At 37.8% G+C, this 25,087-nt stretch overlaps 3 protein-coding genes across 3 annotated transcripts; 1 reads left to right on the top strand and 2 right to left on the bottom strand.

Moving 5' to 3' along the window:
- Positions 1-9,820: 9,820 nt before the first annotated feature.
- On the bottom strand, positions 9,821-10,864 carry LOC115972779. Its single transcript, XM_031093032.1, has 3 exons — positions 10,513-10,864; positions 10,219-10,394; positions 9,821-10,147 (listed from the first exon to the last, which is right to left on the bottom strand). The coding sequence occupies exons 1-3, from the start codon at positions 10,862-10,864 to the stop codon at positions 9,821-9,823; spliced, it is 855 nt and encodes a 284-aa protein (XP_030948892.1).
- Positions 10,865-18,714: 7,850 nt separating this feature from the next.
- Positions 18,715-19,911, top strand: LOC115972777 (F-box protein At5g65850-like). Its single transcript, XM_031093031.1, has one exon. The coding sequence runs from the start codon at positions 18,715-18,717 to the stop codon at positions 19,795-19,797; it is 1,083 nt and encodes a 360-aa protein (XP_030948891.1). The 3' UTR covers positions 19,798-19,911.
- An 859-nt stretch (positions 19,912-20,770) lies between these two features.
- Positions 20,771-22,788, bottom strand: LOC115972799 (oxygen-evolving enhancer protein 3-2, chloroplastic-like). The gene is made up of 3 exons (XM_031093049.1): positions 22,306-22,788; positions 21,154-21,449; positions 20,771-21,064 (listed from the first exon to the last, which is right to left on the bottom strand). The coding sequence occupies exons 1-3, from the start codon at positions 22,601-22,603 to the stop codon at positions 20,966-20,968; spliced, it is 693 nt and encodes a 230-aa protein (XP_030948909.1). The 5' UTR covers positions 22,604-22,788; the 3' UTR covers positions 20,771-20,965.
- Positions 22,789-25,087: the final 2,299 nt, after the last annotated feature.

Genomic DNA, 25,087 nt, shown 5'->3' with positions numbered 1-25,087 from the left:
AATATCAATGTTTTAGATTCCGGTTGGAAAAGTCAAGATCTGGGTTAAGTTCAACTAATCCACACCCAACTAGCCCAATTTATCATTTCAATATCATTATTAAGTTCTTAAATCCGGGACCCTTCAACCAGGAAAATAAAATACTTAAGGACCAAAACAAAAGGAGAAAGAGACTGCTTCTATTGACTTTAGAGTTGCTTACAGACTTGATTTACACAATTTTTTCAAACTCGAAGAATAAATACGTGTGCGAGTGCATTGGATGGGTGCAATTATGTCTCAATCAATAAGACTTTATGAAAAGAAGAGATTGAAAAACACAATAATAATAGTAATGAAATTAATACAAACCAAATTAACAACTAAGAAATTGAAGGAACTTACGAAGGGTAGTCAAAAGTCCTCTTTGAAGAAACTTGCGTTACAAGAATAACGTGTTATAAGTATCGAATAATGTGATATAAACATCGAAGAACTAAATTACACTATTCATTCTCAAAAAAAAATTACACTACTTCACTTCTTTTTCATTTTTTAAAGCAATACACTACTCGTCTACTCCTTTCAGATAAGTAATTGACAACAAGAAATTAAATGTTATTTATCATGACTTAAATAACTGCACCACTTAAATAAATTAACATGACTTGGAAATTACAATTATTAATGTTCTTATCGATATGTGGTTAAACTAGGAATTACAACTTTGGTATTAAGTGTATTTTGGAGAATGATTATAAGCGTGCCTTTTACTTATTTTGTGTACTATTAGCTGTTCCTATACTATATTTTATTTCAATTTTATTTCAAATAATTTAACTTTTAGATTTTTTAAAATAAATTAGTTTTTAACTTTCTGTCACACATTATGCAAATAAGCTACTATAGGAAATAAACCATTCCCAAATAGCTTTTTTTTTTTTCTCACTAGTTCATACTGATCTCAAGCCACTTTTTTTTTCTTCTTCTTTTGTTTGTTTGTTTTAACCTCGAGAACATATTTTGATTTTCAAGGTGTGCTAGAGACTATATTTTGGTCTCGATGTTATAAGATTATTTTGCGGTTAAACAAGACATCCGATATGAAAATTTTCCTTCCACTTTTAACTATAACGGTAAAGTTAACTTGCACCTTTAAGCATCAAAATAGAACTGTAAATAAAAATTTCCATTGGATTTGTAGACTTATAGCTTAATATCCACATAAATACATGTTAGTTCATCTTGGATCACCAAATTTATTACAACTTGATAATATGTGCAAGTGTGATATGTGAACCATCACTTTTATATCAATTCACCAGAGTAAATTTTCTCACTCTTTAAAACTGTCATACATAAATTTTTTAGTTTGAAAAAGGGTTTATAGGTTATGCTTGTCCATTGGATTTATAGACTTATAGCTTAATACCCACGTAAATACATGTTAGTTCATCTTAGATCACCAAATTTATCACAACTTGATAATGTGTGCTAGTGTGATAAGTGAATCATTAATTTCACATTTATTCACTACTTTTTTTTAGTTTTTCCTACCCCTCACAATCATCATTTATTTGTATTTAGAGAATTTTGTAATATATATAAATATATATATGCATGTTTAGGGCCTGTTTGATAATAATGTTTAAGTATTGTTATTCAGTTTTTAATATTGTAAAAATATGTATTTGAGTGTTATAAAAATACATGTTAAAAGTATTATTATTATTTAAATACTAAAAACTGTAATATTATTTAAAAATTATTATTAAACAGACACTTAAAAGTTAGAATCGCTATTTGTTTATTTATTTTTTGACTGAGGGCCTTTATTTTGAATAGCGCGTGGACCTAATTATTATTTTCTCGTGGACCAAAGCTGATGTTACATCGATTCGGCCCACCAAGTTGGTCTAATAGCGGAATTTTGAGTGTGAAGTGTGAAACTTCGATTACTTTCTGGCTAAAATACTTGGCGTGCTTTTTGGTTCGAAAAATCGACCGACTTTCACTTTCTTGTCAATAGGGGGAGGTGACACTGATTCAGCTTGCGTTGGGTTTGGGCAAAATACTCTATATTCTCTTTAGATCATAGATTTTAACTGAAACTCTACCATTTTTTCATGGAGTTTAGGATTTAACTATATATATTCTTTTTAATTTCAATTTTTTCATATGAGATTCCTAATAGCATGTTATTTACCTTTCAAAAAAAAAAAAATAATAGCATGTTATTTGAAAGGTGCAATATTTCAATAAACAAATTACCGAAAATAATTTTTTTTAAATATTATATTATTATTGTAAAATATTACTTTTTTTTTTTTTTGGGTGGTCTTGATCAAGTTTGTTGCTCATATTAGGGTTACCGACCCTTGTGCTTAGTGACATTGTCCTTTGGATGGCTGCGTTAGAAAGGACAAACGTTGGTCATACCTGGCACAACTAAGATCGTCATTAAAGTCATGTGCCTACAAGCATGCTTAAAGAACTTTCAAATCCTTTATGGACTTATGTTGATACCTTTGAGCGCATACATTGTCATAACTGCATCACTTCTTACCTAAATGCACTTAGCCATGTATGTGGAATCAGTGGCATCGTTAATGTTGTTTATATTTTATACCATTTGTTGGGTTATAAATTGACCTGAATTAACTAATTCAATTCCCCAAGTTGATTAATTAGTTAATATTACCTATAAATCAAATTAAGGCACAAACAAATCACCCAATTAAAGTAAGTGTAGTGGAAAGTAAGTTTGACACGACAATTTAATCACAATGGAGAAAATCCTTGCAAGCAAAACCCCAATTGGTGAATTTCAAGTCACCACTCCTGAAGAATCCCCTAATTAAGAAAAAATGGTTACAAGTACATGTAATCTTACCCTATAGAACCTAATGAGTTATACCAGTCTTAGCTCCAATCCCCAATTAGACTTGATCTTGTTACTTCTCAAAAAAAAAGATTTAATCTTGTAAAATACTTCTCTTTTGCACAAATCTCTTTGTCCATGACATGATTAACTTCACAACAACCCTTGTGATTGTTGTAGTTTTACAGAGTTTCTCACTTGGTTGAACTGGAAATAGCTTGGCACAAAAATCTAGACACACAAACATCACAATAACTCTTGATAGAGCATCCACATTAATGGTGCTAAAATTGCTTAAAAGTTATTTTTGCAACCAAAATACAAAAACGCAAGCTACATCAATGGTGCTAAAGCTAAAAAATTTAGCAACCAATCTATAGTTAAGTGCCATCTTTGGCACTTTACAGTAGCTCTAAAGTTATATAAAAAAAAAAAACTATTATTTTATTTCATTATCTCTCCTCTTCCTTTTAATATATATATATATATATATATATTTATCTTTCTTTCTTTTTTCTTTTCGCATCTCCGTGTCTCTCCCTTTTTGTTTGTTTGTTTTTTTTTTTTTTTTTTTTTAATATATATATATATATATATATATTTATCTTTCTTTCTTTTTTCTTTTCGCATCTCCGTGTCTCTCCCTTTTTGTTTGTTTGTTTTTTTTTTTTTTTTTTTTTTTTTTCTCCTCTCCTTTCTTTTATTCAAGAGGATTCCTATAAGGAAAAAACTTCTACATCAAGGAAGAGAGGCCAACCTTCAACTACTATAAAAACTCCAATACCCTCACAAATGAAGGTACGCATAATTTACCCTTTCTAGCACTCTAGAGTTGTGAGAATAGTTCTAACTTGACTTTCAGAGGGTATTTGGCCGGTACCACACCGGTGCTCTTTGTTAGGTCTTCTCTTTTTGTCGTACAGGTGCTATTTCGAGTGTGTGAGGACTGTGTGGCTCACTGGTGATTTTTACAGCATCATCAGTTGGCGCCGTCTGTGGGAATCGTCAAGTTTAGCCACACTATTGCTTCCAGGACATAAGAGTTGCATGGTACTCACTCGCTCGATGGCTACCACCAACAACATTCAAGGAGACGAGCCACCGTGATCCACTGCATTGGAGAGGCAGGTCCAAACTCTCATGGCAACAGTGGAATGTCTCACAAAATAAAACCATGATCTGGAGGAACAGTTATGCCAAAGGGACGCAGGACACAATGTTCAAGAGGAAAACCAAGAAAGTACCAGTGCCGAATGAAGGGACCAAGAGAGGCTAGAGGGCAGTAACGCCCCAAGTAGACCAGAACGGCAAAATATGAGCCTCCCATCTCTCACGGATACAGCCACTCCACCTATTGTCGCAGAAATGCAGGCGATGAAGGAATAGATGGAGGTCATGATGAATGCCCGCAAAGGACGAGTGTCCAATGATCTTGATGAACTAGTAAACAGAATCGACTCACCATTCACCATATCTGTCAACTTCTCCCCCCTTCCACAGAAATTTTGCATGCCCCAGATTGAAAGCTACGATAGGGTCAAGGACCCCCTCGATCATCTAGAGACTTTCAAGACCCTGATGCACCTTCAAGAAGTACCATACGAGATCATGTGTAAGGCCTTTCCTACGACGCTGAAGGGACCTGCGAGAATTTGGTTCAGTAGATTAACGCCGAACTCCATCAATACTTTCAAGGAGTTAAGCGCCCAGTTCACTTCGCACTTTATTGGAGGACATAGGTACAAGAGATCTACTGCGTGCTTAATGAGCATCAAGCAGCGAGAAGAATAGATGTTGCGGTCCTACATTACTTGTTTCAACAAGGAGGCCCTTTCAATTAACGAAGCGGATGATAAGATACTCGTAGCGGCATTCACTAATGGGTTACGGAAGGGTAAGTTCTTGTTTTCTTTATACAAGAACGACCTAAAAATCATGTTGGACGTGCTCTACAGAGCCACCAAGTACATGAACGCGGAAGATGCATTACTGGCCCGCGAGGAGAAGCCTAGAAAGAGGGAAAGGCATGAGGACATACGACAGGATAGGGGGTGAAAGATGGCTAGAACTGAAGATCAACGAGATGAAAGACGCTCTAGACCCCCCACTGGGATGTTCACGAGCTTCACCCCATTAACAGCCCCGATAGATCAAGTCTTAATGCAGATCAAAGATGAAAGAGCATTGACGTTCCCTGGAAAGCTAAAGGCAGATCCCAACAAGAGGCCAAGGGACAAGTATTGCCTTTTCCACTGTGACCACGGGCATGACACAGCCAACTCCTATGATCTAAAACAGCAGATAGAGGCCCTTATTAGACAAGGGAAGCTATAAAGGTTCGTCAACAAGGAAAGAACCGATCCGCCCCAGGAGTAGGCCCCACGACGGGAGAACGAGCGTCCTAGACCACTTATAAGGGATATAAGAATGATCGTAGGAGGCATAACCGTTGCCGGATCTACTAAGAAAGCCCGCAAAACCTACCTCAGAATGGTTCATAGCGTCCAACTTACAAGATTTGTACCTAAAATGCCGCGAATAAATAACCCTGTCATCGGATTTTCAGAAGATGATGCTCGGAAACTTCACCGTCCGCATGACGACGCACTTGTGGTCAGTTTGCAAATAGGAGATTATAACTTGCATCGGGTCCTTGTCGACAACAGCAGCTTAGCAGACATCCTATACTACCCGGCATTCCAGCAGATGAGGATTGATAGGGAACAGATAACCCTAACGAATGCCCCGCTCGTGGGATTTAGATGGACGAAGGTGTTCCCTTTGGGCGCAATCACACTATCTGTGACAGCAGGGGACTATCCCCAGTAGATCACTAAAGAGGTGACGTTTCTCGTAGTCGACTGCTTGTTCGCCTACAATGCCATTCTCAGACGGCCCACTCTCAATTCCTAGAAGGCAGTGACTTCAACATACCACTTGATGATTAAATTCCCAACAGATTACAGGGTAGGAGAACTGCGAGGAAATCAAGTAGCAGCGCGGGAATGCTATATTGCCATGTTAGAGATGGAAGATCAACAGCAAACGATGTGTGTCAGAGAGTAACGAGCACTAGTAGAACTAGTGGAGGAACTGGAAGAGGTGAACCTTGATAACTCACGGCCGGAGCAGACGGCTAGAATTGGCACACTAGCTAGTTGGCCGGTACGCCAAGCACTCACGACTTTCCTCAGAGATAACCAAGACGTGTTTGCTTAGAGTCATGAAGACATGCCAAGAATTGACCCCTCAATCATAGTTCACAAGTTAAATGTATCACCCTCATTCCTTCCAATTCGACAAAAGAAACAAGTGTTCGCCCAGGAGTGGAACAAGGCCATAGCGGAGGAAGTTCGAAAATTACTAGAAGCAGATTTCATCCTAGAAGTATATTACCCCGACTGGTTGGCAAACGTCGTCATGGTTAAAAAGGCCAACAAAAACTGGAAGATGTGCGTAGATTTCATGGACCTCAACAAGGCTTGCTCTAAAGACAGCTACCCACTCCCACGGATAGATAACTGGGTAGATTCAACTGTGAGACACCAGCTTCTAAGTTTCATGGACACTTTCTCGGGCTACAATCAGATTAAGATGGACGAATCTGATCAAGAGAAGACCTCCTTTGTTACAAGCCAGGGATTATTTTGCTACAAGATGATGCCTTTCGGACTTAAAAACGCTGGGGCAACATACCAATGGTTAATGAACAAGATGTTTGTACACCAGATTGGCAGGAACGTACAAGTTTACGTTGACGACATGTCGGTAAAGAGTCTGCGTGAAGTTGATCACCTAGACAACCTTAGGGAGACCTTTGACGTACTCCGATTGTTCAAAATGAAGCTGAATCCGAACAAGTGCACGTTCAGAGTGACAGCGGGGAAATTCTTGGGCTTCATGGTGTCCCAAAGAGGTACGGAGGTCAACCTGAAGAAGGTACGGGCCACAATGGAGTTAGAGCCACCAAGGATGGTTAAAGAGGTCCAGAGTTTGAACGAAAAAGTCGCAGCCCTGAACAGGTTCGTCTCAAGAGCGATGGACAGGTGTTTACCCTTCTTCTGCACTCTAAAGAAATCATTCGAGTGGACGGACGAATGCAAGATAGCATTTAATGACTTAAAGGCATATCTTTCATCTCCATCATTGCTCAGTCCATCCAAGCTAGGAAAAGAGCTTTACCTATATTTAGCCATTTCATAAGCTGCTGTAAGTGCAGCTTTGGTAAGAGAGGAAGATGGATCTCAAAAACCAGTCTACTTTACTAGCCAAGCACTCCAAGGGGCAGAAGAAAGGTACCCTCAGATGGAGAAGTTGGCTTTCGTGTTGATAATCGCAACGCGAAGACTTAAGCCATACTTCCAAGTGCATACCATCGTTGTCTTGACAGACAAGCCCTTGAGAAAAGCTATGAGTAGTCCAAAGGCAGCAAGAAGAATGGCTTTGTAGGCAATAGAGCTTAGCAAGTTTGACATACAATACCGTCTGTGAACGACTGTGAAAGGGCAGGTAGTGGCTGACTTTATCGTCGAATTCACCATCGTGGACGACCAGGGGGCAGAGGAGAAGAGACAATGGAATATTTGAATGGGCGGATCTTCAAATAGACGAGCCAGAGGAGCTGGCGTGGTGATCCAAACCTCGGAGGGAGATAAGATCCAGTATATGATCCGACTAGATTTCCCCACAACCAACAACGAGACAGAATATGAAGCCTTGGTGGCAGGGCTAGACCTCGTAAAGGCTGCAGGTGCAGAAAACATGGCCGTACATTACGACTCACAGGTGGTAACGAGTTAGATCAATGGTGACTACAAGTGTAAGAACAAAAGAATGAAGAGGTATCTAGAAGAAGTAAAATACCGAATCGGTGACCTCGAAGTCAAATTCGTTCAGATCCCAAGGGAAGAAAACGAATGTGCCGACCATCTAGCAAAAGCTATCTCAGCCGAATTTATGCTTGTCCCTGAACAGGTATTATTATTCGTTCAACTCTCCTCACTTATCGATGACAGAGTGAGCATGCAGGAAGTAGACTCTAAATGCAATTGGACTACGCCATTGATATCCTATCTGAAAATTGGTGTGTTACTGGACGAGAAGGACACTGCAAGAAAGTTGAAGGTTCAGGCATTACGGTTTGTGCTGATAAAAGATGGCTTATATAAAAGAGGGTTCTCTTGACCATACCTGAGGTGTTTAGGCCACAAGGAAGCAAATTACGTAATGAGAGAAATCCATGAAGGTATCTACGGAAACTACTCGGGCGCACGGTCATTTGTACATAAGTTGATCCGAGCAGGATATTACTAGCCTACAATGCTGAACGACGCGTAAGCTTATGTTAAGTCTTGTGACAAGCGTCAGAGGTTCAGCAATTTCATCAGGCGACCGTCCAAAGAACTGACCCCTATGACGGTACCCTGACCGTTTGCACAATGGGAACTAGATATCATGGGCCCGTTCCTGATGGCGGTCAGACAGCTAAAGTTCATGGTAGTTGGCATAGACTACTTCACTAAGTGGGTAGAAGCAGAAGCCTTAGCCACCATCACGGTGAAGAACATCCGAAGTTTTGTTTGGAGAAATATCATATGCAAGTACGGGATACCCAGAGTGCTGGTCTCTGACAACGGTAAGCAATTCGACAACAGTGCGTTCAGAGACTTCTGCTCGGAGCTAGGGATCAAGAACCACTATTCATCGCCCACACATCCACAGGCTAATGGGCAAGTTGAAATCACGAACCGATCCTTGCCCAAGATAATCAAGACCTGGCTTGAGGGGGCAAAGGGTATCTGGCAGGATGAACTACCAAGCGTTCTATGGGCATACCAGACTACAGCAAGAACACCCACTGGAGAAACACCATTCCAACTAGTATACGGAAGTGAAGCTGTCATTCCTGCAGAAGTAGGACTCACAAGCTATCGGGTGGAGAACTACGACAAGGATAAGAACGAAGAGGCCATATGCCTTCAGCTTGACCTAGTGGACGAAGTCAAAGTGGCAGCAAAGCAGAGGTTGGCGCGTTATTAGAATCTCATGGCAAAACACTACAACTCCAAAGTGAGGCATAGGGACTTTTAGGTCGGTGATCATGTACTACAGAAGGTAATGGGCGCCACTAGAGATCCTTTGCAAGGAAAGCTCGGCCCCAATTGGGAATGACCTTACAAGATCACATCATGGTAGAGGAGGGGCACCTACCACCCTGAGACGCTGGACGGATTAAAGTTGTAGCACCCATGGAACATGGAGCATCTATGAAAATACTACCAGTAGAGATAATATGAAGAACAGTGATGATTCCTAATTTCCCAGTTTATTTAATTTTAGTTACAATTACAAGTTTTCCTTTGACAATTTTTGCTACAATGTTTTGTGCCTTTTTAAGCCCAAAGGGGCAGGTACTTTTCCCTACAAAATGTATTTTATTTTTAAAGAGGAATTATTCAGACACAACCGTGTTTTTCTACTTGGATTCTCACAAAGTTCAAAAATGAACAAGAGAAAACAACGTCCAAAAAGTGGACAAACCACCTATAGGGTGGAAATTATTACCAAATCCACAAAGTGGATGGATCACCTATAGGGTGGAAATTATTACCAAATCCACAAAGTGGACAGATCCAAGGATGTCAATACCATACTGGAGGCCGTACCGGTTTGGCCACTAGTACGATATATTTCGGATACCGGTCAATACTGATATACCGTTTCGGGTTTACCGCTATTTTATATATTTAATATATGCATATATACACACACATATACAAAATCTCTATTTACCATAAAACAATACCTCAAAAATTCATGTTTACCATAAAACATTACTTCAATTAAGAACAAATAATTCATAGTTTTAAACTTTAACATCAACTAAAAGAAAAAAAGAAAAAAGAAAAAACACAATATAAAATTGTTCATTACAAACAAAGAAAACAAATTACATAGGATCTACTCCCATCCTTCAAAAGGATTTACATCAGGACCATAATATACATGAGTATTAGCATCTGTCAACACAACATCATTTTCACCATCTTCCTCATCAAGAACAACAACATCATCATCATCATCATTATCATCTTCTAAAGTCATTGTTGCTAATGGTTCTTCAATGCTATCCCAATTCACATCTTCCTCAATTAGTAACAGAAATTCAGATTCCTCAACTACCCAATCCTCCATTAAATCAATATTATCAAGGTTTATAGGATCCAAGTAATCCTTTGTCCTTCTAATGTTCCTACCAAAATCAACATCATACATTGGTGACATTTTCTAATCATTCAAAATAAAAATTGAATATATTTAAAAACATACCTTTCTCATAACAATAGATTATAACGAACATACACCAAGTCCTTCAAACATTTATGCTCAAGCCTATTTCTCCTCTTGGAATGGACAAACTCAAATGTGCTCCAAGCTCTTTCACAACCAATTGCACTACAACATTGACTTAGCACTCGAATTGCAAACTTTTGTAATTCTGGAGTGTCATTTCCAAATTGCTCCCACCAAGAAACTTCCAAAAATAAAAGAAATTATTAATTTAGTACAAAGCAAATAACAAACTTTCAAATGAAATATATATATATATATATATATATGTATGTATGTATGTATAGATACATATAGCATACCTGGACTTAGTTTTTCACGTTGGCGGATTGCCATAGGCATTCCAAAGTCACCTAAAGACTTTTTGTATGATTCAATTTGAGAACTAAGAATGTCTTGCTCATCAGGATCAGAAACTAGCCTTATAATGGTACTAAGTAGACCTTTTGTAATATCTTTTTGCTTCTTAAATGAAGGCCTAAAGAAGATTCTAGGGTTGAGATAACAACCTGCTGCATGCAATGGACTATGGAGTTGTTTATCCCATCTAGCATCAATGACACTAGTAAATGGTATATATGAAGAAATTTTATTCTTCAACCTTGCTTTTATATTTTCCTTTGCTTTATCCATTGCCTCATACAAGTATCCCATTGATGGTTTTTCATCCCATCTACAAGACGTAGTACTCTAACCAAAAGCTCACTAATCTTCACTATTTGTTGACATTGTAACCAAAACTCTTTATCTTCCAAAACAATTGCAGCCATCTCCTTTCCCATGACATCTAAAGCATGTCGAGATTCGACCCATTGATCATAAGTAAACATTTGCCTAAGTTCTTTCTTGAACTTAGTCAAGCATTGAAGACTTAAAAACTCAGTTGCAAACCTTGTGATGGCTGGACGAATCAAATCCCTACCATTAGTGAAGTCGCTTCTCATCAAATATAAAATCTTGCCATGGTTGTATATGAATTTGGTAACCTTTTTAGCCTTTTGAATGATTTCATCAATGATAGGAAAATATCTACGATCAGAAAAATTTTCCAACATTAAATCAATGCAATGGGCTGCACAAGGAGACCAATAGAATGTCCCATATTTCTACATTAGTTTCTTTCCTGCAGACTTGTAAGAAGAATCATTATCTGTAATGAACTGCACAACGTGCTAAGTGCTTAGGCCCAACTTCTTGAACAACTTTATCAAACAACATAAACAATGTATCTGCATCCTTTGTTAGGCCTGACACATCAAGGGATTTAAGAAACATGATACCTCTAGGACAATACACTAAAAAATTAATGATTGGAGCTCTCTTTTGATTTGTCCACCCATCTGACATTATTGAACACCCATAAACTTTCCAATCATTTTTCACATCTAAGAGATAATCATTCATTTCACCCACATGTTTTTGTAATAAAGGCCCCCTTAAGTCATGATAAGAAGGTCCCTTAAAACCAGGCCCAATAGCTGCTACACTATCTAAAGCTTCTTGATAATACACAGAGTGAGCGGCATGGAAAAGTATATTAGCATGGTACCACCATCTTGCAAAATTCATTCTTGCCTTCTCAACCATTTGCTTTGAGGCCAAAGAAGACCTTATGGATGGTTGAGAACCAGGTTTTGTTCTTGGAGCAAAAAAGGATTTAATGTTTGACTTTTCTCCAACTTTTTCTTTCCCCTTGGTGTTATAATTACTAACTGATGAATGACTCTTTGAACCCCCTCTCTCATTATCATTATTACCTTCATCATGATGATGATCATCCTCCTCCTCCTCCTCCTCTACATCATAGGGATTTGCAATTTCTTTATTCATTCTTCTTTTTTTCTGTTTACTTTTCTTTAAATCTTCAATCAACTGTTTCATTTGCCATTTTACATCTTCAGATACTTTTTTACATGCTTCAACATCACCCAGAATCCCAGCTAAATGATACTTGAGCCTAGTAATTCCTCCCCCCCTTATTATTTTACAACAAAAAGTACACAAGGTGTTATTTCTTGCATCCGGCACAGCACAGCCATAAGCCTATGCTGGATCCTCGGATCTTACAGCTAGGCCAGATGCTACACTTGACTGATTTTCAATCATAATTCACACTGCATATATACCATCAATTATTTGTTAATAACTCTAGTTACCTTTTTATTAATAGTCATACTAAGTTGTAAATTACTAACCCAATATTTCAAGCTAACCAAAGTCAAGAATGAAACAACAATATATATCAATTCATGAACACAGTACCAACACAATAATCAATTTTGCTATCAATTCATGAACACAGTAATCAAGTTGTTATTTATCATATTCCACATGAAATACAATTCCACACAGAAAAAATTAAGACAAAATTTTACTTGATAGTGGCTGAGAGAGTGAGAGACAGAGCAGCGGAGCAGCCTAGAGACAGAGTGGTCGAGAGAGTGAGAGACAGAGCAGCGAAGAGTGAGAGACAGAGCAGTGGAGCTGCCTAAAGAGTGGAGACAGAGTGGCTGAAAGAGTGAGAGACACAGAGCAGCTGAGAGAGAGCGTGAGAGAGAAAGAAAGAAAGAGGGCTGTGCGGGTACTGGGTAGTGCTATGGTTTTAGAATTAGGATTTAGGAAAATTACCATGTTACCCTTGAAAAATGTCAAAATTAACAAAACAGGGGCTTTTTCATGTTTTGGTCCGGTATCCAAATACAGGCCTGTACAGCCGGATTTCGCCGGTATGGCCGGTACGATGCCGGTACAGCCGGTATTTTTTCTGGTACGAAACAGGGGGATCAAGCGTACCGGATTGCTGGCCGGTATGGTATATTTCGACCGTACCGGCCGGTACAGTATGGAATTGACAACCTTGGACGGATCACCCATAGAGTGGAAATTGTTATCAAGTCTGTTAGGTTCTAAAGTCTTAGGATTTTATGTATTTAGAACTCTAATTTATATTGTTGGCAAACCATGATCAAAACAATGTGTTTAGAAGTGTTTTAGTCTAGCTCAAAGTTGTACTTTTATGTAAAGTTGAAATCTAGTTAAAGCAAGAAAGCATTGTGCCTTTCGGCCTAGCTCGATCGATCGAAAGACAGGCTCGATCGATTGAAGCTCGGGTAGAATAATTTTCTGCAGATTTTTCCAACTCAGCCTTAAGTGTTTTAAACCGTTTTTAGGGTTTCTTATTTGTCCTAAGTATAAAAGGCAAACCCTAGCCATGTTTTAGTGTTGCTCATAATTGCAGTTTGTGTAAATCTTTTGTGAGATCTAGAGGAGCTTTCCTTTACACAAATTTAGGATTTTCAAGGAGAAGATTTATCTACACCTTGATGATCAATTCAGTTGCTGCCATTAAAGTTTAAAGAAAACATAAGCGGGTGTGCTTGTATCTGGTGGTGAATCCAAGAAAGAAGGAGTCCGTGGATTCGGAGCTTGCACGTGGTCGTGTCAGTAAGTTTTACTGGTTGGTAGTAATAAGAAGTCGAGCGTGGAGGCTTATAAGTCTTATTGTATGAACTTCGATTCTTTCAAGATAGTGGATTCAAGTTTACCTTGAGGATAGCTAGGTCAAATCCTCTCCAGGTTTTTATCGGTTTGGTTTCCTGGGTGATCATATCTTATGTTATTTATTTTCCGCTACTTTGCATGATTTGATCTTTGTTATTGTATAACCTAGACTTGTTTAATTGGACTAAGTAACAACTTTGCTAATTATCTAGGTTAAATCAATTGTTTTAAAGGGTCTAAAAACTATCAAAGTCCACAAAGTGGATGGATCACCCATAGGGCAAGTTCATTATCAAGACCACAAAGTAGACAAACCACCCATAGGGCGGAAACTGTCATTAAGTCCACAAAGTGGACAGGTCACCAATAGGGTGAATTTATTATCAAGCCCCTATAGTGGACGGACCATCTATAGATTGGAAACTATTATCAATGTCTATAAGATGGACGGATCATCCTAGATGGGTGATAGTCGAAGTCCATAAAAATGGACGGATGACAAATAAAGTATACTAAGTAGTCGAATCATCCCTGACGGGTGAAAACTCCTTAAGTCAATAAAAATGAACGGTTAGAACAAAATCCACAAACTGGACAGGTAGTCCCGGATGGGTGAAACCACTAAGCCCATAAAAATGGCAGTTAATATACAAAGTCTACCAGTTGGACAGATCATCCCAGACGGATGAAACTTTCAAGTAAATAAAATGGACAGATAACAACAAGTTCTCTAAGTCCACATAAATGATGGATACAAGCCCGCCGACCACACAGATTATCCCATAAGTTTAAAATTCCAAAAACCATAAGGACGGGATAAACTACAAAGTATTTGAGGATGATGGTTCATCCACAAATTGAAATTATGTACAATCCATAAAGATGGCCGGTTCTCCATATAATGGACAACTTAAGGGGACGGATATTTATACATCTCGTTCAAATAATAAAGATAGATAAAGTAGGCATAAAATTGTGAAATAAAGCAACATTGACAGATAAAACCCTCAAAGGGCAATTGTTCAGTACACAGAATTAATGACGGATTGTTCTAAAAAAAAAATAATAATAAATAAATAAATAAATAAAACTATCTACTCTTTAGGGTTGGCATCTTGGACATTCTGAGCTTGGGCTGACTCTCCGGCGCCTGGCGCTGCATCCTCAGCAAAGAGGTCATCTGTATTCTCTGAGGCGACGGGCATAGCAAACGTCAGGGCTTAGTCGTCAACTTTTATCATGGACACATTTAGGGCAGGGTAGGCTTCCTTAAATTGACAGAGCGCGTCATCAAAACCTTGTAGGAATGATTCTCCCATCCCGAACAATAAAGTGTCGAAATCACGATATTCTCGGACTGCTGTCTCCTTAGCTTGACGGAGCTTTTCCTTCAGGTCTTAGATCTCCTTATTCTTGACCTCTAGGGCCTTCCTCGCTTCATCCGTCTTTTACTCAAGATCCTTCCTCACCTGCTCTGAAAGGTCAAACTTCTTTTCCATAGTGGACTTCCACTTGTTAAGTTAACTCAGCTCATCCTCCGTCTGCTCTGCCTTTGCTCGCACACATTCCAGAGCCGCCTTACGGTTAAGGCACCAATCCATTAGGCCTTTCATTATAATCAGGGACTGGAACAAACAAGTTAGAAGGGTTAGACAAAAACTAGGTGGAGTGGATGGGCGTAAGTTGACGGACAAAGATTACCTGTGCAACAGTAAAGAGACCCGTCTCCCCCATTGCCTCCATCGAGTGATTGCCCAAATCCTCGTAGTCCTCCGACGTGATAATAGATGAAAGTTTCTCCAAGGCATATCTGGAGTCGTCACGAAGGAGAGGAGGTGGCTTCTCTTGGTTAGTGGACGGGGCCTTCATTAAGCCCTTGCCTGACCTATGCTTTGTTGGGGTGACGATCTTTGTACCCTTAGCCATCAACCCCACAGCGGGTTCCAGAGAGACTTTTTGTTGCTTATGGGGACGGTCCCCTTTGGATGGTTGCTGCTTCCTTTTAATGGACGGAACCATCCCCTTAGGAGCCACATCTCCGGACTCCTTTCTTTTTGCAGCCTGTGATTTGATCAACGCCCTCCTTTTAGCATCGTCCATTTCTATGAAGAAGGACAGATGAAGTTATCAACTAAAAAAGTTAAAGCCTTTTATGGAAGATGAAGATTGATGGACTTACGTCTGTGAATTTTGGCGTTATATCTGACGGCTTCTGGCGTGGGTTTAGGACTGTCACAATACCAATGAATGGTATCTGGATTTACCAACTTTGCCCAAGTCCTTTCCTTCGACTTGGTCTTTGAAAAAATCTTCTTGAGAAAACTAAACTTCTCAATACTAACTTGTGGACGCCGTCTAATTGTAGAAGAAATGGGCGGTTCAAAGAGATGGAGAAACCATAACTGAGTGAATATAAAAAGAATCTACAAATTAGGACGGATGCATACGGGATGGATTTAGTACTCCCCAAGTTGAATCGACGGGCCTGGACAACCCATCCACCCGTCACCCTCTAAGAAGAAGTAACGACTCTTCTAATCTCTATTTGAGTCGGGTGTTTCAAATATGACCTTTAACAACGGACTTCTACTAGCAAAACTATACATTCCCCTTGAGCTATCAATTTCATCTGGATGGTAGCAATGAAGGAATTCATGCACTGTTAGCCTCCTAGCGCCGTCTGTCATAGCACCATAAAGAATCTCCATTGCTATGAAGAGCCTCCAGGCATTCGGGGATATCTGGGTGACGGACAGACCCAAATACTTTAGAAGTTCTCTATGTAGGGTACTTAGCAGAAACCTGAGTCCCGCCTTCAGCATATGTTCGTACACTCCGACACCTTCTACCCCCATATAATAACATTTCTCTGATATGTAGGGTAGACGGATTGGAATGTAGTCTGGAATTTGAAAATTAGCCCTAAATGTGTTGAAGTGTTTCTCCTTGATGACGGATGTGAATTTATGCACCATCCACTCTGGTAGCATGATGAACTCCCTAAGTCCATCAGCACCAATGACGGATCTCAATGGTTGATCCTCGCCGTCATCAGAAATATCTTCTAGTTTAGCCATCTCCATATCCTCATTTGTTGAGGACGAGGAAGAGGCGGACGAACTCCTTTCTTCGCCTGGACTCTCTTAGTCTTTATGACCGGACGGGTATACTTCCTCCTAATCCGCCCCATCAAGAACTACTGACTAATTACTTGATGCACTAGACATTGCCTACAAGTGACAACAAAACCTAAGACTGACGGATCTAGGAGTGATGACCGGTGTGTATAAAAGTCTAGGAAAATGAAAGTACAAATGCAGGACTTGTAAAAATAATAATACTCACCAAGTTTGAGTAACTGAAGGTCGACGGTTGTATAGATGACGGGTACAGCTATTTGACGGATCGCTCTCTGACAAGGTTGACGATGGCGGTCTAACAATATGTTTTAGCTAAAAAGTGCAGAAATGAAAGAGGAGAAGTGTGATATATATATATATATATATATATATGAAATGCACAGAAGACGAAGCGACGCTTCGATCCGGGGGAAAATCCAATCAAAAAGTGACACGTGTTGTACCTCATAAATGCTTGACAACCTGTCAACAAATGATCGCAGTTTGCATCGTCCTCTTGGAGAACCGTCAACTCCAAGAACCTTAAACCATCAACCCCAAGAACCTTAAACCGTCAACCCCAAGAATATTGAACCGTCACCCTATTGGTTCGTTCACTAAAGCATGACGGACCATAGGGCGAAGGGGGCAACTGAAAGGGTAAAAATTGGCATGATGGACCTTCGTTATGTTGGGCTTGACGGATCCTAGCCCATGGGCCGACAGTGGGAAAGCCCAAGGCATAGCAGAAACCTTGACTTGAAATACTTGCTACACACACCTGAATCCTAGTAGAATCCCAAAGGAAATAGGAGTCCTAGTATAAGAAGAATTCCAGAAGATACGCGCGTTAATGAGAGATCCTCTCTACAAGGAAAAGTCTTGTCCATCACGTTTGGGATTATTCAAGAGGATTCCTCTGTCTATTGGTCTTTGGTTTTTGTTGTTCGTAATGATTTCTTGAACAAGAATTTGTAAATATTGGATATAGGTATTTGCTAGCTTTGGCTGTATCTCCTTGGAAATATTTTGCCTTACACGCGAATGTAATTTTACTATACATTCTATAGGTAGTTTCTACAAGTAATTTGTGCCGCATAAAAGTTTCTGTTCTGTTCTTTTGTTTTAAAGAGTAGGGGTGCACTGTAAAGCAATTTCAAAGAGCTCTACTTGTTTATTATTTTGTGCTTAGTGTAAAAAAACACTTGCCTTTTTTCCTAGTGATATCCCCACCACTAAAAGTTAGATAAGTTAGTTGATTATCTTATCTCTTTGTTTTAGGATTGCTTAAGTTTATCTCTATCTCATTGTTACTATGGAATTTCTATCACGTAAAGATCATTTTTTTTTTTGAGAAACATGTAAAGATCATATTTAAGACCCACAAATAATAATAGAACGTAAGCATAAATTTAATCAGATGTAATCTTATATTTAAGATAGTTACAGCGCTCCCCGTGGTAAACGTGGTGCTACTGCTAGTCGAGGTCGAGGTGGTCGTGGCGACTTGGGTCGTAACATAACTGCACCCTTTTTAGTTTTAAAGAGCATTGAAACTTTTGCCATTGCATGTGAGAATTAATCTCTGAATGCTTGTCTTTTAGGAGTGTCCATTGCAATAGAATTTAGGTTGGCCAATGAAGTTCATAACGTTGTAATTGTTCTCCTACACTGAGTTTGTGTTTTGTACATAAATCATTTTCTTTTGATTGACATTAAAAAGCTGATTCCATGTTTTTGTTTTGTAAGCTACAGGAGCAGATTGAGGAGTGTCTCTTAAGAGCATCATGGTAAACATTTTTTTCAAATTTACTTGCTGCTCATCTCCATGGTGTCTTGAAACATCAAATGAAGAACGCACAAGAATTGCAAATAAAAGAAACAATGAGGGCAAAGCCAGAGATTGCTGTAACTAAAAAGAGCCATGAAAAAATCTCCATCTCTGCTACACAACAGTCCATTCCCTTAGATATCGTTATGGAGATTCTGAGCTGGCTGCCAGTCAAATATGTACTGAGAATGAAGTGTGTTTGCAGGCAATGGTACACTTTAACTCAAGATTGTCACTTCATTGAAAAGCATATGAGCGGACATAGAATCAAGTGCTCGTACAATAAAATCCCTATTACTCCTCCTGCCAATAGCCAGGATAATTTCCAGTTGATCTGTGGTTGCAATGGCATGTTGCTAAAGAAAAGAATTGCCTCCAATAAATTCCTCATAATGAATAATGCCACCCGTCAAATGCTTGAACTGCCTGACCCACATAAAAATAACTTTGGTATGACATTCTCCTTTGTTCCATCTACTGGTTGCTATAAGTTGGTCTCTATATATAATGATAATGAGGAAACTGGAAATGAAGGTTGTGAAATTCTTACCATTGGAAGTGATAACTCATGGAGAACTATCAATTTCCCTAGCCTAAATGATGCTAACAAGAAAAGAGAGAAAATTATGGTTGTGTCAGCAGGTGAGGCTGTTCACTGCATTAAGTTAAACAAGGTTAGAACATGCTTTTGTGCAGAGATGGTATCTCTTGATTTGGAGAGTGAGAGTTTTAAGAGTACTATAATGCCCAAAGGATTGTTCTCAAATTGGGAAAAAGTTTGGGCTTTAGATTGGAATGGGTGTATATCTTTTGCTGTTAGAGTGGAAGAGGTTATCAATGTCGTTGTGTTAGAAGATTACAAGAAGCTCAAATGGGGTAAAGAGAAGATTGTTACTCCCTTGGCATTCACGAACAGCACTCCAAATTTGATGGAGGATCTTGTTCCTCTTTTCGCTCAGAATGGTGATTTATGGTTTTGGGTAAAAGACAAGAGATTTATGGCTTACAATATTGAAAGTGGGAAAATTAATTGCATAATATGGGAGACTGAGGCGTCTAAAATGGAAAAATGTGGTTTCTACGTTGGCCCTTCCAGTTTGATAAATCTGAAAGGAATGCAACCAGTGAAGAAATAACCACAAAGGGTTTTCAAAGTTAAATTAAGATTTTAGGCATTGTTATCTTAGTTTCATGTTTTTCTTTTCTGTTTTTAAGGCTTGGTAGGTTACATATACACAGCTTCCTCTGATGATGTGCCTTTTGTAACAAACAAGTACCCCCTTTAATAACTTCATTACACTTATTATTTGGTTTTGCAGTTTATTTCTACTGTTTAATTTACTTTCTTTTGCTTGCTTATGAAAATGGAGTAATTGCATCTGTTTTTAAACTCAAAGACAGACATAACAAAGTCTATGGATGAATGTTATGTGCTCCCACAGTTTTAAGAATTTTTATGTATAATAAACAGGGATTCTAAACCATGCAACACTCTGAAATTTGTTGCATAGCTCATATAGCTGGTTAGAAAATATTTCTGATGATAGTACATAGCCTACAATTGCTTGTAGAATTCTTTATGGTTTCATTATAACAACATGAGTATCTTGGTAACAGATGTCTTGATGCTACTTGAAGTGCTTATTATAATTTTTATTTCTGGGGTTTTACTTGCTATGAGTTGACAAGATGTATACACAAGTATTTCTCCTGAGGCACCCTGCTAGCCCAAGACAACAAAAATGAACTTGGATGATAATTGTTAGTTTATCAAGTATCAGTTCAATGCTATGATTATGAAGGTTGCCCTTGAGTCTAGTTCTGCCAAATGCCAACTAGAGCTGAGATTCAATCAGGAGGTGCAAGTGAACTGATTGCTTTTGCTCCCCACTCTCCTAGGCTCCTAAGTTTGTATACCTGTAATTAAAAATGCTGGTCATTTGGGTTGATGAAAAGGCAATCCTTATATCTAAGCATCATTGATGTGCAACATCTTCGCAAATCAAACATGACAGCAGATTCCTTAATTTTTAAAAGGTCAATTGTATCATTTGTTTAGGAAGCGAAGTAGAAGTGCTTGAATTTCTGCCTAGTTTTTTCATCCTATCAAGCAACACAGAGTCTGATAGTTGTTACTTATACAGACTCACATTTCAATCCTTAGAATAGCATGCAATAAAAGAGTATCAGAAATTGAAAAATAAAAGCAGTAGTTTTTCCAACCAGATTCCCTTAAGATAGCATTAAAGAAATTGTTTCATAACTTCTAAAGAAGAAGTTTACATCAGAACATTTTAATTCTTCCTAACCAAGCTTGGCAAGAACATTATTCAGGGTAGATACAGTCTCGGCATAGTACTTCTCTGCTTCTGGGGTGCTCTTAATTTTTGCTGCATGGTCAAGCTGTAGGAAAAACATCACAACAAATAAGTACATAGAAATTGAATAATCAGACTACTGATCCGAAAAATGAAGTAAACTTTTCAACTTACATTGCCAATGTCTTGGAAGAGCTTTCCAGCGAGGTCCTTGAGGGATTTCTTCTCATCTTTAGGCTTAGCAGCAATGACAGTGTTAAGGTCATACCGGAGATACCCTGCCCGCAAACGGAGATCATTCTGCACAAAGGGCCATTCCTTCTTATCAATAAATTCCTTCACACCAACAATTTCCTTGGCTGACTCCTTTGCCCTCTGAACTGCCTGAACTGGGGTCAATGGTTGAATGAAGAACCTCTCCTTTAATGGCAGATCAAGGTCTCTTGCCTCATCAGAGTTTAGAGTTCCAGCTGCCAAAATGTATAAAAATGAATCTTAATTTTGCTAAATTTTTTTATATGTTCCTAGCAACAATATAACTGTGAATTTGGTTTTAGTAATGTTTCTTAGCCCGCCAAATGGATGTGCATGTATCAGATTGATCTCAAAAAATTAAGCTTGACTTAGAAATCATGCTTAGTACCTAGGTTAGTTAAAAAAACCTGGACTAATGCCAGAAACACAACATTTCTCAGAACATATTTTCATAATGTTTTGGGTTGTAAAAGTTGTGCATGGTGTAACCTCACTTTTACATGGCACCCTCATAGACATTACTTTTATTATACACTAATTACAATATACCATCTCAATCGTTGTAAAAATTTTGTGCCACTAGCCTTACTGTGTAAACCTAATAAACCAATATTTTGGTCATTAGAAATATTTGGTCCTAGGAATTCACCAACCTCAATAGATATTAAGCTATGACAGTATTTGTATTGAATTATTTCTATTGAGCACTGACTCTAAGGTGTTCACAAGTAGCTTACTTATCACTGTTTTTTTCATATTAGTTTCTAATTAATTTGAAGAAAGAAGCTAGAGGAAAAACTTAGAGGTGAGAATATGATCCTCCTATATGGCATTCATTAACTTCAAATAATATATTATTGACTTACTTGTCACTAGTTATTTCTTATTTAGCTCATGACAAAACAACAATAACAAATATTTAAGATCGACAATAGATTAGTGTCAGGTCAACTACATGTATTCTTTTTTCGTTCGTTTTATCAAAATTCATTTTCTTTATTGCCTCCTTAATTGACATATCTTGATCAAAAGCTAATGTTGAAGAAAGCAAGAGATGGATGAAAGACTTACGCAATCCACCAGATGGAGGAGGAGGTGGACCCACCTTGATGGGCTTAGCCTCAGCAAGCACAGCTTGAACAAAAGACCCTGTGGCCAAACCAGCAGCAACTAGACCAAGAACAGCCCTGCGGCTAGTTTCAGGCTCAGCTTGCTGCTGGGCTCTAATAGTGAGCCCTGGCCTTGTCATGGCCACACGGCTAGTCCCATTTACGTTCAACCTGGTTGAGCCACTTAGCTGAAGGCTACCCTCCAAAACAGCCTGAGAGGAGCCACGTAGACCAGCCATTGATGCCATTGCTTGGGCCATTTTCTTAACCAAAAAAAACCCTGCCTAAGTGTAAAACTGGGTATTTCAGTTCTTTTCTTAAAACTTTTATTTTTGTTTTCCCAATTGGTTTCTATGTGAGTGAGGTGGAATTAATATTTTTGGCTATGGTGGTGGATGATGATTTTTCAAGTTTGTTCTGTGTTTCTGTGATGTAGAGTGATTTTGGGCAACACCTTATCTGACATTTTCTGCTTGGATAAGTTGGATATGGCTTCAGCCAACCAGTGGTTGAAACGTGTCACTTGATCATTTTTATATTTTACAAGTTGGATTGGGTTCCAGCGTGGGAGGGTAACATTTTGACACGTGGATACTACAAGATCATGCTCCTATTAGTGACTATATCAGTCACATTCTTCCTTTGTCCTCCTGCATATGGACTCAATCCTATACATTTTGTTGGATGCATTGCATTGTTGGCTCACCCTTGAATAAGAGGGCAAACATACATCTGCCTATTGTTCATAATCTCAGGTTCATTTATAATCAAAATTGAAAACGAGAGAACTTTTTTTTTTTTTTTTTCCCCCATCAATGATGGTTAATAGATAAATTTGCAGAAAATTGTAAAAAAAAAAAAAAAAAAAAGATTGATGAAATATCTTCTTCACTTGAAATTGATCAATTTTATGATTTAAATTAATTTAATTTTAGGTTGGAGTGAAGAGAGAGTTTTTTTTTTTTTTTTTTTTTTGGAGAAATGAGTGAAAATAGAGTAGATGGAAAATGGGGGAAGGAAAAGCGAAACGAAAATGTGGATTTGGTTTTTTTTTTTTTTTTTTTGAAGTTTCAATTTATTTATTTTTTGTTAAGTAGTTGTGGAGATTGAGAGGAGTAGTTAAAATGCCTTATAGGTGTAAGCCCATTACCCTAAGCCCACCTCACAAGTAGAAATCTAATTCTCAAGATAATTTAGGCACTTACAAGGCCGACATTCTTAATTGGTTGACTACATTTATTTATTTATTTATTGATAATTCAATAGTTGAGAGATGAGAGATTTAAACCTTGAATGTCTTCGTTGGAAACAAAAGGAATTACCAATTATGCTATGAGGCTCTTAGCAAATACATATGGTACTTTCAATAAGAAGTATTTTATCTATATTACTATTTAAAAGACTTTCCATGTTTGGACTGGACTTTTTTTTGTTCCAAAATACCCCTACAACCTACGTTTAAGTAGGAACAAAACTTGAAGATAACACTGTAAATATATATCTCTAACTCTTACCTAAAACATTTCCTACAAAATAAGAACACCCTCTAGTTAGTTTTCAAACTGAGCATCCATGTTTCTTCAATCACTCCACATTTTCACTTTTCTTTCTTCTTCTTTTTTTAAAAAAAATTTTTTTTTTTTCCTTTATCAAGACTTAACCCTTTTTTTTAATACTCAGTTTCCCTGGCTCCTTAATCTAATCTCACCTTTGTTTGTTTGTTTGTTTGTTTTTTTTTTTTTTTTTTTTTTTTTGAATTTGGAAAAAAAAAAAAAAACCCTATTAAAAAGTAGAGATAAAACTTAAGGATAATATGCTAAAAAATATCTCTAACTCTCATGTAAAAGATTGCCTACAAAATAGGACAACTATCATGTTAGTTTTAAAACTCAACTTCTTCAATTTATTTATTCCTCAATTCTTTTCAGTTCTATGTTCTTTTTCTCTACACCATAATTATCATCTTTTCTAAATTCAAAAACCAAAAAAGGAAAAAATTTACTTACAAAAACAAAAGTGCAGTTCTAATTGTTCCAGTTCAATAAGTATGTCAATGTACGTTGCTCTTTTCTTTTTCTTTTTTTTAATAAAAAAATCAACAGACTTCTAATTATTTGGACTCTGGCTCTTCTTCATGCTTGTTTGGGAAGCGCGTTTTGCGCGTCTCCCAACGATGCGTTTTTGGATGGTGGGTCTCGTGCACTGTTCACGGGACCTGCAAATACTTTTTTAGCAAAATTTTCATTAAAACTGAGTCTCACGACACTATCCACACATTTAAAAATTATTTAGCTATAATGTTTTCAGTTTTCAACAATAAGCGGTATCTAAACAGACCCTTCATTTCCTTATGATGTGGGTTGAAACTTACTCACTGTTTTTCTTTGATTGCAATAGTATGGTGTTTTTCTTTGATTACAATACTACAATAGAACACAAACTTTCAATTTGGATAAGTATCAAATTGTGTAAAAGAAACACAAATTGTGCAATTTGGATAAGTATCAAACTATGTTACTCTACTATTAATCAATAAAACTATGAACGTATTAATTCATTATATGGTACTTTATTTATTTATTTTTGCGCAAATACTTAACTCTATTTCAAAGCACAAAATATATACAACAATGAGGGTAATTGACCATTATATACAACCATATTACTAATATTACTAATATATTTGTGAAAAAAAAAAAAAAAAAAAAAAGAGTTTTTGAGCACACACACTCACCACACCTGAA

The sequence above is a fragment of the Quercus lobata genome, unplaced genomic scaffold (genome assembly GCF_001633185.2).
Source record: "Quercus lobata isolate SW786 unplaced genomic scaffold, ValleyOak3.0 Primary Assembly Scq3eQI_73, whole genome shotgun sequence".
In the NCBI taxonomy this organism is placed as follows: Eukaryota; Viridiplantae; Streptophyta; class Magnoliopsida; order Fagales; family Fagaceae; genus Quercus; species Quercus lobata.
This window is presented reverse-complemented; position numbering and strand designations above follow the sequence as displayed.